This window comes from Paramormyrops kingsleyae, chromosome 11 (genome assembly GCF_048594095.1).
Source record: "Paramormyrops kingsleyae isolate MSU_618 chromosome 11, PKINGS_0.4, whole genome shotgun sequence".
Lineage (NCBI taxonomy): Eukaryota > Metazoa > Chordata > Actinopteri > Osteoglossiformes > Mormyridae > Paramormyrops > Paramormyrops kingsleyae.
In genome coordinates this window covers 6,968,493-6,987,093 of record NC_132807.1, presented here as the reverse complement: position 1 = coordinate 6,987,093, position 18,601 = coordinate 6,968,493, and the positions used below count along the sequence as shown (strand labels likewise).

The following is an 18,601-nucleotide window of genomic DNA, read 5'->3' as shown; positions in this document are numbered from 1 at the left end:
ACCTCCCATTACCATATAAAGCCACAGTTACCTAGTTTGTCTCCTGTGAGAACCCAGATCTTAATGCTGGCCAGAGTCAAGCAGGCGATGGTCTCGGCTACACCTTCCTGAAGCTTGTCCTCTATGGCTGTAGCGCCTAACAGCTTTGGAAGGAGAGGGCAGAGTCTGGGTTCGAGAAACCAAATGATCTGGGGTGTCATATTCGGCCACAGTGCGAGGCACCGACCAGAAACTCACTGTCATGTCCTGTTCGATCTCCTCGTAGAGCAAGGCCAAGCGTTCCTCGCGGTTCTCCAGCGCAGTGCTGGCCTCGTGCAGCCTCACCATCCACTCTGCAAAGACGTCTTCCTCCAGGTCTTTGTAGGCCAGAGCCAGCGTCCTCAGGCCCTCTCCAGCAAATTCCTTTCACCAAGTAGGAGATACAGAAAGGTCATCATAATGAGGTACATTTACAATGACAGGACACAGAACCAGCACGAGGCTTATCTCACAAAGCCTCCAAATCCCAGTGGACATTAAATAAACTTCTGGGGGAAACGGATGCTTGAATCGGTCACTGTCTATGACAGAGAGTAGAGTGTTTTCATACTTGACAGAGAACGCCTCTTTACTGCTGACGTCATTTAATACGCGGTATGTTCTGGAGTAAATTAAACCAGCTTTCCTGCTGCGGTAGAGGGCAGAAAAAAGCAATCATGATGAATTACCTGCCAACCTAATAATCAGCATTACGTGTAGTACTCCTTAGGCAAGCTGAAGTTCTCAAATGGCACTACAAACGCAATTTCTAAACAAACCCAGCTTCAGAAGAAATTGCTGAATATGGCCGTAGTATACTATACAACAGCATAGTAGCATAGTGTGTGCGTATAAATGTTTGTGTGTGTGTGTGTGTCTATATATATATATATATATCTCAGAGTAGCGGGGGAGCAGCAGAGAGCCGCCGCGACTTACGTTCAGGTGTTCTGAGGTAGTATACATGAGGTCTTCAGTGGACGGAGCCAGTCTGTCGAACAGGATGGTGTCAGCTCCCTTTGAATACAGCTTGATCTGCCCCTTTGGGTTCCTGACTGAGTCACAGAGGAGGGGGGGGGGGCATTATCTTCTAGCTCAATTCTTGCCCAGAGGCAGAGGAGTCTCAAAAGAAACAATTTCAAAGGTCACAAGGAATAAAGCAAAGCGCCCTAAAGCTCAGCAAATGCTTTGAACATCATTTGCCCCCCCCAAAATGATGACATGGAATAAAAAATGCCAGCGTCTCTCTCCTGGGCCAGAAGCGAATTCTGGTTCACTGACCGATGACGCTCATCCTCTTGCGGATGTTGTTGAAGTCCAAGATGGCCAGAAGCTGGTAGGTGGAATGCTTTCCCATTTCGTACAGCGTTATGGTTTCCGGGGTTCTGGCTCGGAAGACGAAGCCGAAATTGCGAGCGGCAGTCACCAGGGCTCCCTCGTCTGGTGACTGCGCCTGGTACACCAGCTCCCCTGAGAGGGAACCACAGGCCACAGCTCACAGATACCATCTACAAACAACATGCACTCTATGGCGATGCGTGGCACAATGAGCTACATGTCTGTGATTGGAATTTCATCAGGTCAAATCCCATGCCAGTTGGGTTTAAATCCCATGTCATGGTTGGCAGAGTGATTTCACTGTTGAGCAAAACCCTAACCCTAACCCTGATTTCTCAAATGTATGTTTTTTTACAGCCTGGGATAACATTTGTCTGCAAAATAAATGTAATGTCTACAAAGGAAGGTTGCTGCTGTTTCTGAAATGCAAAGATATCACAGCATTTCATGGAAACCAGAGCATTTTAATCACAGATCAACATTCTTCTCCTTCATTCCATAAACCTTCCAATCAGGAAGGTTATGTCTCTGATGAGAAGTGACACTCATGGTAAGAAGTATCCCTCACTGCACCTGCGGCCATTTGTTTGACATCTCACCTTCATTCTTCTCCTCGGGCATGACAGTGTGGCACAGAGCCAGCACCCTGAAGAACTCCTCCACTGCCGGGTCACCCAGCTTGACAGCTTCCACCAGACTGTGGTCATGGAATCGGAACTTCTTGTCTCTCAGGGGATTGAAGGAGAAGTCGACACTGGGGGATTTCTACAGTCACCAAAAAGAAACATGCAGGAATATTTCCCCTGCTGCCCAGGCCACCAAATCCTGCCGGGTTAAAAGATCGTATCCAAACACCTGTCAGACTGCCTGAAGCATATTACCTTAGGCTTTAGCAAGGATGGGGTAAAAATAAGCATGTTAATTTTAACAGTAAGAAATGCAGTTTAAGACAAGACTGAACACCTACTGGCACAATGTATAATAAATCAAATATCTTGGCAAAAACAGTTGTAAATATCTTTATTGCACCATACCATATAACCAAGAACATAACATTATATAGATCAGAGGTCACTAACAGGCGGACCGCGGTCCGGACCCAGAAGCTGTCCCATACGGACCCGGACCGACAATAAAAAACATTTAGTTATTATTTAAAACCTGACGGGGCGCTTTTATTTTAACCGGCACAGCGTTTGTAGTCTTTTCGGTAGAGGTTTAGCAGTAGAACCGCCGTTTCCCACGCCAATGAACGTCAAACGCCTTTGACCGCCAAGCAAGACGTATAGTTCGGCGTATGCAGCCTTTGTCTGCGCTAATGTGCCTTTCGTGTTAATAGCAGCAGCGAAGCTAACACCCGCAAACAAAAAGTGTTATGTTCCTAACAGAGTGGCTGCGCTCTCCTGAAATCGTAAAGCTGAAAAGTTTTCAAATACAATATATATTATGTAACACGTTGGATAAATAGACGTAGTTTATCGTTGATTTCATGTTCGTTGAAGTTTCTGCATTTTAACATATGTATAAAGTAATGTTATCTGTTATATAAATATACTCATGTGAAACAAAAAATGTACGTTTTCAGGGTTGCCAAATCTCAAGCATCTGGCATGACACTCACGCTTTCAGACTCATGCTGGAAATCTTACGGCAAATCTATATTATTCCATTATAAAACCTAAAATTAGCTACGTCAAAGGTGTATTTACACGGTTAAATACAAAAGCAGACTATTTACAAGGTAAGAACTGTTACGTGTGTGCAGACATCTCGAATTGAAAATCTCACTCCAGCCAGCTAGCCGAAGTTTTATGTCACGTGACAATAAATAACGTCAAAACGTTTTTGAATTGTACTGAATTAATTTGATTGACAGTCAGGTACTGATTACATACAATGTTGATGCAACTAATAGGCTACTTAAATATATATCACACTATTAAATAGTTAGACATTATGATCTTCCGGACCTTTGCTTCAAGAATTTTTCTCTAACTGGACCTCTATAAATTTTAGTTGAATACTCCTGATATAGATTATATCAATGTCTATTTAAAGCCATGCTGTTATTTCATCATACAAAGTAATAACTATTCTAGCTAGCTGCTGACTAATACAGGAATTGAGAGACCTTATCTTCAAAAAAGAGGCCAGAAATTCTTCGATTTGTGTCTCATGTAATACTCTCATGTAATCCCTTTAGTTGCTGGGCAACATATCTTGAACTGCTCATTATCTGGGCTTTTTCCATTTACTCTATTTTCAGGTTCATCAATTCTCTCTTTTCACAACAGTTCAGCCCAGTTCTAGAAAAAGAGATCTGGCCATTTCAGGATGAAGCACTCAAAGACATACCTCTGTGATTTCCACTTTATGCCCGAATTCATCGTAAACGTCACCTTTACAAAAGAAGAAAAATCATTAGCGCGCTAAGCTAAAGCTCTAGCCAGGTTTTATATTTCTTTTCATTTCCGTTGTTATTTTGTAGACTGTGGGCCAGACATTTGTAGGACGCACCATAGGTTCTTCCGTTGATGGAGCACTTGTTGAAGACCATGATGTTCTGCGTGAGGGTGCCGGTCTTATCTGAGAAGATGTACTCGACCTGGCCCAGCTCCTCGTTCAGCGTGGTGGTGCGCGCCTCCGCCGCCATGTCCCGCCTTCTGTAGTACATCCTCCGGTCCCAGTTGATGAAGTAGCTGTGGCCCAGCCGGATCACCTCCACGCTTTCGGGCCGGACACCCAAATCAGAGCAGCACAGACACAAGTTATGCAAACCCCACCAAGAGACGCACACTATTCACTATTTCAACCTAAACAATGCCAATGCAAATTAATTACATATTTCATACCCCAAGACACACTACATTTCAGTTTGCCATTCAACGAATGCTCAATTAGCAAAGCAAGTTAATAATTTGACAGACATACTGACACACTTTTACAGTAATTGCTTTCCACAGCACTTGTGCTGCAAGCAGAAGTGGACATTTCAGGTCCAGAAAGCAAAAATCCGGACCAAGATTTTGTTTCAACCAACCAGTTGAATATAAAGAGTCACAGTCAGAGTATTCAGCTGGTTGGTTAAAACAAAATCTTGGTCTGGATTTTTTACTTTCTGGACCTGAAACATTCACCTATGCTAGTTAGCTAATATATAATGCACAATACAGCCAGAATATAAACATAGGACACACCAAGCCAGTCACATTTAAGCTTTTATATGTATACCTGAGTATATATTACACTTAGATGAATACGTAACCACACTGTAAATGTGATTAAGACACAGCAGGCTCTCACCCCTGCATCTGGCATGTTTTTCTTACCTGACGTAGAGGGATATTGGAACGACTGTGTTGAGGATGATTATGTAAGACCAAAAGGTCAGAAACCCAGAGAAGATGGCGTCGTTCAGCACTTCGTCCCACAGCAGGTACACCCGGAACTTTCCGCCCACCTTTTCTTCCCAGATGGAGTTCCCAATGGCAAGTATGACACCCATGCACAGAAGGAACCCAAATATCTGACAACAGGCAGTTGGAAGAAGGTTCTCAGAACTGCACATTTTGTGGTCTATCTGTTATTTTTGCATGAATATTTGGGCTGTCACACATCAGTACAAAAAGACTTGTAAGGTTAGTAAGTTGGAATATGTGGCCCTGAGGCCAAACATCTACACAGAACCAGTACATGCAAGTGTGTCCCATTGCTCTCTGGACTGTGAAAACCGACTGCTTGCTTTGTCAGTTGCCGTTAATGAATCCACGCTTACCGTGGCATGTTAATTACCATCAGTAATTATACAGGAGAGCTCCGGGGAGATCGGCTCACCCATAACACCAAAGTGTTCATCAGCCTCTCGATGCTGGTTCTTTTGAACGCTGTCCTCCCACAGTTCTGCATTAGCTTTGTCTGTGGTCCTAACAAAACGAGGAAATTGATAATCAGACACTGACATTCGTACCACTCTGATGGCCCGACTCTGCTCTCACGCCCCCGTCATGGCCGTAAGCATATAGCTCCAATCAACAATTGCCTACAATCTGTCGAGCACACACACAGGATATTTAGCGCTGACCGACCTTAAAAAATTACTTATGCAGACAAATTCATACAAATATGGATTACTAACATTTGTCAAGCACATGTAAATGAATGAATATCCTAATGTAATTACTTTCACTTACTGCTTACCTGTGTACTTGAACATTACATAACATTTATGACAGTAAATGAGACAATCCTCTCTCTCTGTCACACACACACACAGATTTGTAATTATATATTTGTGGGGACTCTGCATTCATTTCTATGGGCAAAACCCCAATCCCAACATGGAGACCTTAACCCCTACCCAGCCCTAACCTTAGCCATAACCATAAGTAACCAAACAAAATACAAGTCTTTTGGCACTGTTACTTTTTTGATTGCAGTCACAGATTTTTATTATACTGAATTTCCTCTTGTGGGGACCAAAGAATTGTGAAAACATTAGGTCCCCACAATGTAATGTACACCAGGACCACAAACACACACACACACAAACACACACATGCAAATTTCTGTGGGGATCTGCTACAGTACAATCCTGTTATAACGGACTTCAAGGGACCTGGCAAAACAGTCCGTTATATCCAGAGTTGCTGTATGCCCAGAACACAACTATAGGACACCATTTACTCATGCCACACCCCAGCAGACACACTTGTGGTATAGATTATTATATAGTACATGTAGTAATCCAACTTCACCTGACTAGATGTGTGACTATTAATAATCCCGACTCCGTATCTGCGCTGTATATCACCGGCACGCCACGCGCCTTGTAGGCGGAGCTGCATGTCCGTTATAGCCGAACAGAACTACAGCTAAAAGCGGCGCTGGGGACTAAATTGTTTGTCCATTATAAGCGAAATTTCGTTATAAGTGAGTCCGCTATAACGGGATTTTACGGTTCTGACAGTTAATGATTCTGAACCCCCCGCTACCTAAAATAATAAAGGACATTTTCGAACAAGACCATTTACATATTATCCCATAAAAGATGAACAGCACATAAGAAGGGCATTTGTTTTGCTGAGCCAAGCACACGTCTCTGTGGGCTCTCCTTCTGGGGATTTGCCGTGAACGTCGCTGTGAAGCGCGGCAGAGTACCTGTGAAGACGACCAGCCCAAAGCACCACTCAGTGTTGCGCATCACACAGCCCCGCAGCAGCAGCTTCTCATTGTCCAGGGGATACTTGTTGTTCTTCCAGGTGAGCGTCCCCACAAATCGGTCCAGCTTGTTGTTGGGTGGCTCACACACAACCTCCCCTGGGGGGGGGGGGGACACAGGGAACAGCATCAAGCTGCTTCAACTGGGCCAAACAAACCGGGAACTCCTCCTTTTACATGCGACGTCTTGTTAATGACACCCAAAAACGACCGAGTCGCATCACAGACGAATCACGTTAGACAATTCTCATGGTGCCATCCGATGTTGGGCGGCATCATCCTTTATAGGCCAGACTTAAGTTTTGACCTACATGGCTCAGGTATACATGAGGAGGCCACGTGAAGTAATTACAAACTCATCTGCTGAAAGGCGTGTACACCACAGGGGTGAGATCTCTCTGACCTTAATGCTGGTCTCAGCATATGGCTGCTTGGGTTCCTTGTCAGGCAAATGGAAGCATGGTTCAGCAGTTATTACCCTTCCGTGCTTAAAATAATGAGAATCACGATAATGTATGTTTAATCGGAGTTTTACTTTGTTAGGTCTAAAATCTATCATTACACTGATAAAAAAAACAAAAACATAATAATTCCCACTAGGCGCTGCCGTTATCTTATAAACAGATTTCTGTCTCAGGGAAGGAGATGCAAATGTCAACTGCATCACTGCATCAGGCAAAGAACAAGGAGCCCTCACACCTGCTAGTCAAGCTGCTAGTCATGTTTTCAAACTTCAAACAAGCATCAGCTCCTTCGGAATGGGTGACGCACACTGTGGGCAGCACTGTGGCCTCACACCTCCTGGGCTGAGGGCTGGGTGCCGGATAGAACACTGGTTTTCTGCAACTGTCTGGTGTACGTGTGAGTGTGGGACCTGTGATATGCTGCTGGTGTGTCTAGGGCACCTAGTTCTTCCTGGTATATTTTCCTGAAACCTGGTGTTCTTAGATTGGCCGGACTTTTGGAAGATGAAAAGACGTATGGAGTGGTGGCTAGCTCCAACATCACAAACTGGTCCAGGATCAGTCATTTTGCTTCACAAACCTGAACACCGAAATGAAACAGGCCTTGCACTTGCTGCCACGATGGACACCATCATTACTTTCCAAATTTCCCTCAAACTAAGATGAAAGGACACAATCAATTTGAGAACTTCATCTCTACAGCCAAAACCAGAAATACAATTAACCAGTGGCTTGGAAAAAAAAGACAAAACACTAATTAAAATCATCTTTGGTTCCAAGTTGAGATGTTGACCTCTGTTGGACAACTGATAAAAAAAAACAATATTTACCATCAAAATCAGCCAGCTTGCTAATATCAGCCCCCAGCTCTGAAGTCACTGACAGAGCCTGTCGCACCTTCAGGTTGGTTTCCCTGGTCAAAGAAATTCACACATTAGTCCAAAAACAGAATGGACGACTTGTCCACGCGTGAAGTTTTATTGCAAGTCGCAAGCTCAGTATTCCTGTTCTTCAGACCGCCTCGGAAAACGGGCTGCATTAAGCGACGCCTGGCCGGCCCAGAAGCCGTGGTGTGGACCCGTCTTCTCACCCGTCCAGCTCAGCTGTCTCTATGTAGCAGAGTCCGTAAGGCTCACTACTGGACAGGAGAAGCAGGTCAGCCTGTTGGGTTCAGATACAAGCATTTTCAGCAGATTGAGACAATCTTCATCAGAGTCATAACAATAAAGACAGTCTTATTTACCCAAACAAGATGTCAAATTCTACGTTATTATGGTCATATTCAGACTCTGGGACATCCTGCGGTCGCTTAACCCCCCCCCCCCAGGATACAGACTGATGTTCCCACTTACAGCCACAAATTGATTATTCTCCAGCTTGATGATGTCTCCCACACGGACGTTCATCCATTTCTCATTCTGTAGTCTGCAAAAGAGCCCAGGCAATGAATGATAAAGTTCTGGTTGACTGATGGCCCAGTACAGCCAATCAAAGCATAACATCCTCAACATTCATGTTTACTGTTACTGATAGTGTGTCATAATCTGTGTGATACTGCACCAATATAAAAGTACCCATTTGACCATCCATCCATTTTCTATATACATTTGTACTATGCAGGGTCACAGGGAGCCAGCGGTTGCCTCTGTTAAATTCAGAGATAGTTCAAGTCCAGAAAGTGAAAATCCAGACCAAGTTTTTGTTTCAACCAACCAGTTGAGTACTCGGTGACTGCGATGCTTTACGCTCAACTGGTTGGTTGAAATAAATTCTTGGTCTGGATTTTTACTTTCTGGACCTAAACCATCCACCTCTGGTTAAATTTTAGTATGATTTGGCAGATAACAAAACACACAGTTCCATTCCACAAGATGGCATGGTCAGATATGCTGCTTTAAATGTGACCCGCGTTCCTAAAAGATGGGCCGTGTTAGAATGAAAGCGGAAACTCGTGACACTGCAAAAGAATCCCACACTTACTTTCCCTTGATGAGTACCTGAGACTGGCGAGTGTTCACTTGCTGATCACTTTTATGACGGAACTGAAACCCAAAAAAGGTCATTGAGAGGTATTGTGTACATGAAAATATGAGAAATATCACTAAGAGTTTCACATTATGTTGTTTTGAACATATTTCTTGAGTTTATGGCATATCCTGTTCCTTTCAACAACTAATTAACATATGATACTGTAAATTAGAGTAATTTAAATTGATATTACTGGGAACGTTGATTATTGCATTGGCTTTTTGCCTTTAACACATTGTAAAGAAAATGAGAAAAACAGCACATGATATTTTGGCCAAAGGAACTACATACGCAGCCATCGTTACATCCGACTTGCCACAGCTATGAGTTCTGCTATGAGCGTGTATAGTGTCTATGAGCTTTTGATGGCGACTTGGGAAGAACGAACGATAGATGAGAAGGAAAGCATCTCCTACTCGCTAAAACCTCAGATTACATCAGAATAGAGCAGGACTATGAATGACAAAATATTATCAATTTTAGAGATACGTGCATCGATATGCAGTCGAGAGGTCTAGCTATGCAACAAGCAGGGCCATAACAACATTCATCACAACAGATTAATTTCACGGCTCATCCAGCCCATAATGAGCATATTAACATTATGAGAACATTATGATCATGCAGGGACAAATGGCGGGCAAAAACATTCGAGACGATAATACGGGGGAGGCAAGGTGACCTGAAACGGGACCTTCGGCAATACTCACGTAGTCGTCCGTGGCGTCCTTCACAGCCGTGATGGTCAGCACTAACACCAAAGGCACAATGGTGGTGAACCAGGACAGCGATGAGATCTGGGGGATGAGCTACAAGCGCACGGGCAGGGAAATCTCATAAGATTATCACCGAATGGTCACCGAAGGACTCGCCGGCAGACATGCATGGAGTGAGTAATGGCCTACTGTGTGCGCACCAATTTACGACGGAATAATACGGCGTTTTGGTCGGTGGACATGTGGCTTCGAAGGCAGCCTGTCAGGCAGCCAAGATTTCTGAGCAGACAGCAGACTCATGCTCGTAGACACATCACACTTACTTATTTATGAATCCACGTAATCTAAACTCACCTGTAATATGAGCAGAAATAAGAAATAGGCATTGGCAACACGCTGGAATTGCTCAAACAAATTGATGGGCAGGAAGGTGAAGATGTTGTACTTTGATGTTTTGATGCGATTGTCCTAAAAAAAAAGAAAAAAAAGATTGCAATTGTTTATAATTTAATATAAGACAATTTGCAGTACATTTTAGCAGCTCTAATCCTGACCTTGTAAGACCTGATATATAGATTAATATGTACATCACATAAGCACTGACCATTTTTAGGAAGATCACTGAGTTTATCTCAGAAAATGGTCTTTATAGAAGGTAGTTCAAGATCTAGCTGTCACACAGCTCGTCTCAAATTATTAAGTTTCAGTCCCCTAAAAATATGGGGCCTTATCTTTGCACAGAGTGGAGGGTCACTAAAAACAAAGAGCCTCATTTTGCTTAGAATTTAAGGCAATCTGAATACATCGTGATTATTAATTTATTTCAAGACAATGAGCAGTACTTCTGCTCCAATGCAGTTGTTTAAAAGAATGAGGCCCTTAGTTCTACATTATTTATGGATAACCTGATCTCTGAGTTGATGATGGGAGAACTTTTTCTGGAGTTACTGAAGATCAGCATATCATGTGAGATGCAGCAGCTACAAGTAATATGATGACCTAGATTACCAAAAAGCAAGGTGAGGCGTTCTTTAGAAGGACAGAGCAGGAAAAACAAATGACCTACTTTGCTGAATCCCTTGTGGTCAGAAACCTCCCAACCTTGTGAATTTCCTGTCATTTACACCAACCTCGATGGGTATTTGGTCTTTACCATGTGGTCTAGGGGTGTTATTGAGGGGGAGGCGCTTGACGGTTACAGTTGTACACCAGAGGGTGGTGGGGGGGTGGGCGGGGGAGTACTGGCAGTCGTTGGTCGCCGGTGATCAAAAGTAAAAAGCACAGTAGTGGCACTGCAAAGAGAGCCACTTTTGATACTTCAGGAGAAAAGGGCAGGTGCCCAGGGGCCAGAGGTGCGAGGCAACAGTGCTAACCACAAGACCGGCAGGCTGCCCCACCCATTACTGGGACAAGCAGTTGAATAAAGACTCCCCAGATCGTGCAGGTGGGGTATCCACTACGTTCACTCGGGTGCAGGACAGCAGAGGTAGAGTCTCAGCCTCTCTGACACACAGACCAAGAAGCCTGCACAGTGGGGGTGTGTGGTTTGCTGTGAGCCTCTCTGCCTCAAGTTTGCTGTGAGCCTCTCTGCCTCAAGGTTGCTGTCATCTAATTCGATTTAGGTCACTTCCATTTAATGATCTGCCAGCACACCTGTCACTATGGAATAACGGTGCAAATATGTTTCCGAGAATTTGCGAGAATTTCTAAGATTTGCGTGGGCAGCGTCTCAATAAAAAGAACTTAACTCTCACAAGCTGTTGTAATCCAAACAATGCATTCTGTACTGTTGACTGTCCTGTGATTCCCCTCTGGGTTTTTTTTAATCCCTTATCGTATGAATTTCCACTGGACACTCCTGGTTAATCAGCAAATGCCAGGAAGGGAACAGAGCCAGGTCAGTCAGAGGGCTGTGATTGTTCAATCCAGATTTTATTAGGTCTAAGTACATACACAATAAGTCAGCCCCTTCCGATGCCCTGTGCAATTCCCCCCGCAATGGCAGTTGCCGAGTTTTGCTATCTCTTACTCAAAACGCCCATGTGGGTCTTGCCCCGTAACACACAAAGGGGAAATTCCCTTTCCCATTTCCCAGCACTGTGTCATGTGACTCTGTCTGCCCTCCTGACTGGAGAAGTGATCATCACTGACTTTTAACTATTTTCACTGAAGGAAGCTTCTTCACTCTATAAACATTACACTGTTAAGGTAATCATTACAAACAAAGTTCTAATCACTGGTAATGACATTAAACAAGGCCTGATGTTAAATATCACACATAAAACATGTCATTAAATATCACATATTATTTTATTTGTGAATAGGAGCAGAGCCTGTGGAAATAATTTAAGCTTAAGCATGGGTATAAATTAAAGGGGGGGGGGGGGGGGGGGTTGTATCCCCCCAATAATTAAAACCAGCCCCCAAATAATCACAAAATGGGTGGAGAGCTCAGTCCCCTCCTGTGTTCAGCCCAAAGTTACGCCCTATAGCTTATGTCATTTTGTTTTCCAAAGATCCTTTTCTATATCAAGCTATTTCCACATTCCTTCCAAGGGCGTCACGCCGGCCCTCACTGCGAGTTTTTGACCGAATCGCCCTGCCCACCCCCGCCTCAGCAGGAACAAATACAGAGGTACTTACAGCGTACAGAAACTTTTCATTGTAGCCGCGGTCATTGGCTTTCACGCGCCGTTCCTCCTCTGAAAAATAAACAACAAAGTGAATTAGCTAAAAATGCTCAAAAATAATGCCATTTAAATACCATATGAAGAAAAAGGCCAGTCTATACAGTGTGAATTTTAATGAGAACAGTTACTTGGCAGATCAACAGCAATATACCATCTGTTCCCCATTACTGGATGTGTAATCTGCCACAAATCTGTACTTATTCTAATGGAACAGAGAAGGTCACATAGAAAAAGGATATGAATACATTTAGGTTTAATACTAATCATATATAAAATGAATGAACGATTGATGGATGTATATACAGAATATAAAGAAGCGGCTCTAATCAGTCCCATCTCCTACATATAAGAGACATTCTTTGTAAATTCAAGTGCAGCATTACTGCCCAGATTTTATGTTGTCTGATGAACAGGGAAAAAAAGACTCCCAAGAGATTTTTATATAATGCAGCTTTTTCATGACGCTAGAATGAATGATTATTTTAATTACTTCTCTTGTCACTGACACTGAATTCAAAATAGCAGGCAGTGAGTTCAGATGACGAGTCCTTTACTACAGTTATTGACTGATAAGGGCAAAGATGTTGTAATTAATACATTTTTGCAATTTATATGATTATAAAGGACATATATTCAGTTCAGCTGACTTGTTTTTGTGCAATATATGACACACAATACAACAGGATTTTCACAAATTAAATTATTCAATCTAAACTCTAACGCTTTCAGGCCTGTGCAACGCAGGACACATTTTGAAATAAGATAAATTTAAAAACAGGTCTCTTTTTTCCATATCTTACAGAAAATCAATGTTGGAATCAAAGTTTCAATTCCACTAATTCATCAAAAAGTTTTCCCTCAGAGAACAGATTCCAGGATAAAAACAATACACTGTTTCAGATCTCTTTAAAGTATCTCAGCAAGAAACAGGAAAAAACACGAACTCTACATTAAACCTGGCTTGTATTGTGGTAAAAGTGTCAAACTGCAAGACAATCCATCAGTCTTGTTCATTTTTTTTTTCACTGCACCCTCGCTGTTTCTCTTTGTTGAAATACTCTTCACAGTCTGAGCCGTGCTCCTAAGGTGCATGATTTAATATTTACTACATGATTTAGTAATTTAATACATGATTTAGTAATATTATACTTCCAAAATATTGCCCTATAGCAGTGTTTCCCAGTCCAGTACTCGGTCCACGTTTTTGCTCCCTCCCAGCTCCTGGTAGAAGGGAGTACAATTGTGGACTGCCTGGCAGGGAGCAAAAACATGGACTGTCTGTGGGTCCCCGAGGACCGGATTGAGAAATGCTGCTCTATAGTATATGTCTCTAGTGGTTTGCCAATCTAAACCCACACCATCCAGCTTACTGCACCATCCAATTAATTATTATTATTTTGTATTTAAGCTTTACCTTGTCTAGGGTCTTTGCCGGGGGGTGTCTGTCCTCCTCTCCAGGGCAATAATACCCTCAGCCATTTCTCTGCCATTTCCTTCAGTGCAGTCATCCTTGTGTAAACAATACGATAAGTCAGTGTAAGCGAGGCCGTCACCCGGCGAGGCCGTCACCCGGCGAGGCCGTCACCCGGCAAGGCAGGGGCGCATCATGGCGAGCCAGCCACTTCAGAGGAGCCACATGCCCTTCAGCTCTCGGGGACGGGCGTCCCTGAAAATGGCTCGCGTTCCGCAGATTTCAGGAACACCCGTGTTCTTCCACGCCTTGAGGTGATTTGTTTCTGCGAGGCGGTCGCTGAGCTGGAAGGTCGCTCTGGTATGCTGAAGGTGTCTGTACTTGCCCCGTTTTTTTACGGGGAACCAGGCCCCCCTCTTTCACTCGCTGTACATACACCTTGACCAAGTCGGATTTTGATTTGCTCAGAAATTGTGCCTGTTCTTTCCCCCAACAAGAGAGCAGAGTAGCAATCGGCTGAAATGGTTTCGAGTGATGCCTTCAGACATCTCTGAAGTTAAACATTTTCCAGCATGAACATAAAACTAGTTCCCTCCCCCTCAATTTCCCTGCATGACATTTAGGTTTCTCTGATGCATAAAGTCAGGGATACCCTCCCCTTTTTACCTGGGGAAGCTCGTGCATGTCCTGTCATGTTTGCAACTGCGTTAAAACTGTAACACAGTTGGGTGGAACTGACACTCAGTGTGACCTTTGACCTGGCATTTAACTGGGCTTAACATCTCTAAAACATTAGTAATTCTACCTACAAGTATGGAAATATCATTAGGAAATATCACCATTTGAATGTTTATCACCATTACTCATTACCTTCATGAAATGTGGGAGCTAGAGATTCATTAATTCCTTCCACAGCAAAGAGAGCTAAAGACTTAGAGAATTACCAAAGTTAATGGATAATATACTTAATGACACTCACTGATGGCTGTAGTAACCTGACTACTGAGTGAGACTGGTGCATAATTTATGTAAACAAACAAACAAACAAAGTAGTAAACGTAACTTATCAGTTCCATTTAAATAACACTGACTTTAGCCTACTATTGATTTTCCAAAGGCCTCCTTAAAGGTCTTCCCCAGTCCTAACCCATTTCAGCCAGAAAGACTGAGAAATCGTGTATTCACGCTTAGTTGGCTTCGTTCTGGTCCACTGTGCCGGGACAGTGGTGGCCAAAGCAAACAAACGAACAAACAAGCCTCCGGCGCTGAAACAATCATTCATTAACCAACAAGTCAGAAGCACTTTTGAACCAAAACTGGGAAGAAATGTAAAGCTTATGTGCTACAAAAAAGAACATGAAAGCCTACAAGCTATGGGTCTCCATGGACACTGACTACCCAGAGATAGGATATATGCGACTGCAAACAATTAGGCCTCTCTCTCCTGACATCCCTCCACACCATGCGTGCGACTCATACACCACAGCAAGCCTGGCAAGGTAAGACTTTCCACACAGTTAATTGGATCATTTGTTAGATCTCTTTCCCCCACAGTCACGTCACATGACTCTCTTCCAGTCCCTGAAAAGTAATGCATGACAAAGTGCCCATTGATCACTGTCAGGCTGAGCTGCTTGCCCTCACGTGATGATGTCATTGCACCCTTTTCAGGGGTTCTGTCATTACCAGCAGAAATATTTTTTATTTATTTTATTTTATTTTATTTAACCTTTAATTAACCAGGTTTGTCCCATTGAGATCACAGATCTCTTTTGCAAGGGAGACCTGGCCAAGGTGGCAGCAACACAGTGACAATGCAGAGTCTTACAAAGTAATACAAGAAAGAAAAGAAAACATAGTTAGTATTTACAAATACATTTTGCCGTGACAATAACTTAACGGGTCAATCGAAAAATTGGCAATGTAGTGGGAACATTGCCAAGCCAACTCAAACCACAGAGAAGTATGACTGCAACAGAACTGTGCTGCAATCGGCGATGAGGTCATGCAACTTACCAAAACCTGATGGTCTCATCATCCTGCTTGCTGCAATTCAAACTGCTACGGCCTAAAATTAGCTTTGTGATAAACCTACCTTTTGTGCATCTATTCAACCCCCCAGAAACTCAAGCCTTCGGCGTGCCAGTGTTTCATACTATATAAGCTATAAGAGGTGGGAAAATCCTTTATGCTGTGGAAGACTTTGTGAATGACAGAGTAAGCAGGGGTTGTTTTAGATAAAGTTTGTCTTCCAACATCTCAAGGTCTGTCCCTAAAACCGAGCTCAACTTGTCTTAATTTCTATTGTGTCTTTCTTACAATAAAAGACATCATTTTGCCTGACAAAGAATACAGAGCAGCGGTCAAATTCTTGGTGAATAATGCATGGTTATTAACCTTAAGGCTCTGTGAAATAGGAGTGCTCTAGCTGCGTGCTTTCATGGCACTACCCATGCCCTGCCAGATCAATAATTGAAGTGTAGTCAGTGTTGGTTGTTAGCCTCCCGTTTACTCATTCACTCTTACTGTTCAAAGGAAGGCAGCTGCAATTAAGTATGGAGAAACACGCTACCCACGGGGCTTGTACACTGCGAATCTGAACTTCTGATATAAATAGTAGCTCCCTGCCAAAACACCAGCTGCAAGATACTTACGCATAATAGGAAAAAACAAACAGACAAATGCAGAGAAACCAAACCAAAGCCACTGGCAAAACAGTCAACATTTACCTGTCATAGCATCTCTGCAACTGAATACTTCACAGCACCAGTGCACCACAAGTGCACACCATTGTTCAGGAAGTCTCCCTGCTGACCCGGCAAATGGAGATTATTAGAATCTCACTAAAAGTCCCGACTAAAGCAAAACAAATGGAGCTGAGGAGAGAATTCCAGACGGACAGTCACTTCGCTCCTTCGGGCCCACCGGAGCCTCCATACACAAGGAGGACTGGACGAGGGAGGCGTCTTCTACATCAGAGATTTCGAAGGCCAGCAGATGAGAGCCAATGAAAGGAGGGAGCGCTTGGATGCATGTCGCTCGGAGCACTGCGAGGCCTGTGACGAAGCGATCCGTGACACGCATACAGAGTCACGGTAGAGTTAAAGAGACACGTTACACCACTCAATTAAAACACACAAAATCTAGGTGCTTTGTATTCTTGCACTCATCTGCATCCGTTTCTGGGAGAGCTGTCAGGTCACATACCAGGGCCTACAGCTTCTCCGGTCAGCCTGTATGACCTGACTTCTACCCAATAAAGGTCACTCAGCGTCTCCCACCTGTCAAACACTGATGCATCACTTTCCCACCTCTCTGTCCTGCTATTCTGAGACTAGAGAGGGGCTTAAAACAACAAGAGCTTCGATCTCCTGTAAAGAATGATACTGTGCAGCTCTCCAAGCGAGAAGATCTCGGCACAGTCTTTGGAAACAGCTATCAAATTCTGACACTGGGTGAGGAGTCTAAATTTAGGGCACCTATTCCAAGATTGTATTTCACAAATATTGATTTAAAAACGTTAATGCTGTTAAGAAGTCTGCTTCCAGGAAATTAAGATAAACATCAGGGTATGAAAAGTGACTTGAGGTTACCACTCCACGTTTTACTGCTGTGCGTAGGACAGCTGTCAGGTGAACGGTCACATTCTTCTCACATGCTTAATCACGTCAGCTCAATTTTAAAAATGCACATCAGACAATTTTGTATTGCTTTTGGAGAGCATATTTCTTCAAAATCAGTTACACAAAGCGCTGCGGAAAAGTAAAAAAAAAATATATATATATAGGGGCGGCATGGTGGTGCAGTGGTTAGCACTGTTACAGGGTTGTTCCCTGCCTCGTGCCCATTGCTTCTGCAATAGGCTCCGGGCCCCCGCGACCCAGTAGGATAAGCGGGTTGGACAATGGATGGATGGATGGATATGTATATATCTATATATGTGTGTATATATATAGCTTTTTAGACACACTATTAATTAAATCTGAAACCCAACATGATCCTTCATAAGGCACGTTCAAATCAAGAAAAGGAGAATTACCTCCTTATCTTTAACTGTCTAAATCGTGAATATCAATATTTACTCAGAATTTTGTAGTTTTAAAGCCAACCGCATCCTTTTCACATGACAGATCATGCAGAGGAAGGGATCGTCGTCCTTCACAGAGTGCGCAGACCACAATGCCATGGAAGACAGCTAGCAGCAGATAAGAACGGGGCCTTTTCTGCACCGCGGCTCCCATGGACCCCGTACGACACTCTCACAGGCTGTTACACACAGCTCAGCAACAAGAAGACAGAGGTAAAGCCATTGATCTCACCAGCGTGTCTGCTCTTCTCACGACACCTCATAGTACCAGGGGACTCCTGGCAACATCCACGGGCCTCTCTGCAAAAATCAGCAAAAGATTACATGGAAAATTTCTTTAACTGCTAACATACAGACTATTAACCATTGTTAGAATCAATCCATCCACATTTCAGGTCCTGTCCCTGGAAGCACAGGGTATAAGGTTGGGGTGAGGATCCGCACGACAGCAGGAGAACATGCAGACTGCACACAGAGAGCAGAAAGGCTACTCAACGGTTACACACCAGAGGTGTGAGATAGCAGTGCTTCTAATGGAGCCTCAGTGACACCCAAGTGCCAAAATTTAAAAAGATAAACTCTTCCTGTAGTAATCACATGAAAAACTAACTAACCGCAGTCTACTTATATGT

At 43.4% G+C, this 18,601-nt stretch overlaps 1 protein-coding gene across 5 annotated transcripts in view; it reads right to left on the bottom strand.

Moving 5' to 3' along the window:
• Positions 1-18,601, bottom strand: part of atp8b4 (ATPase phospholipid transporting 8B4) — a 33,843-nt gene that overhangs the window by 8,028 nt on the left and 7,214 nt on the right. For 3 of the 5 annotated variants that reach the window (XM_023814033.2, XM_023814032.2, XM_023814034.2), the window contains 19 exons: positions 18,202-18,269; positions 13,886-13,980; positions 12,425-12,483; positions 10,136-10,249; positions 9,776-9,874; positions 9,018-9,079; positions 8,390-8,462; positions 8,128-8,198; positions 7,868-7,950; positions 6,514-6,672; positions 5,191-5,279; positions 4,686-4,882; positions 3,874-4,082; positions 3,712-3,755; positions 1,956-2,121; positions 1,300-1,488; positions 958-1,073; positions 238-402; positions 32-143 (listed from right to left, as the gene is read on the bottom strand). In XM_023814033.2, coding sequence (XP_023669801.2) covers positions 32-143; positions 238-402; positions 958-1,073; positions 1,300-1,488; positions 1,956-2,121; positions 3,712-3,755; positions 3,874-4,082; positions 4,686-4,882; positions 5,191-5,279; positions 6,514-6,672; positions 7,868-7,950; positions 8,128-8,198; positions 8,390-8,462; positions 9,018-9,079; positions 9,776-9,874; positions 10,136-10,249; positions 12,425-12,483; positions 13,886-13,979 — 2,101 coding nt within the window. In that variant the 5' untranslated portion in view covers position 13,980; positions 18,202-18,269. The other 2 variants (XM_023814035.2, XM_072717943.1) reach the window with 2 other exon arrangements.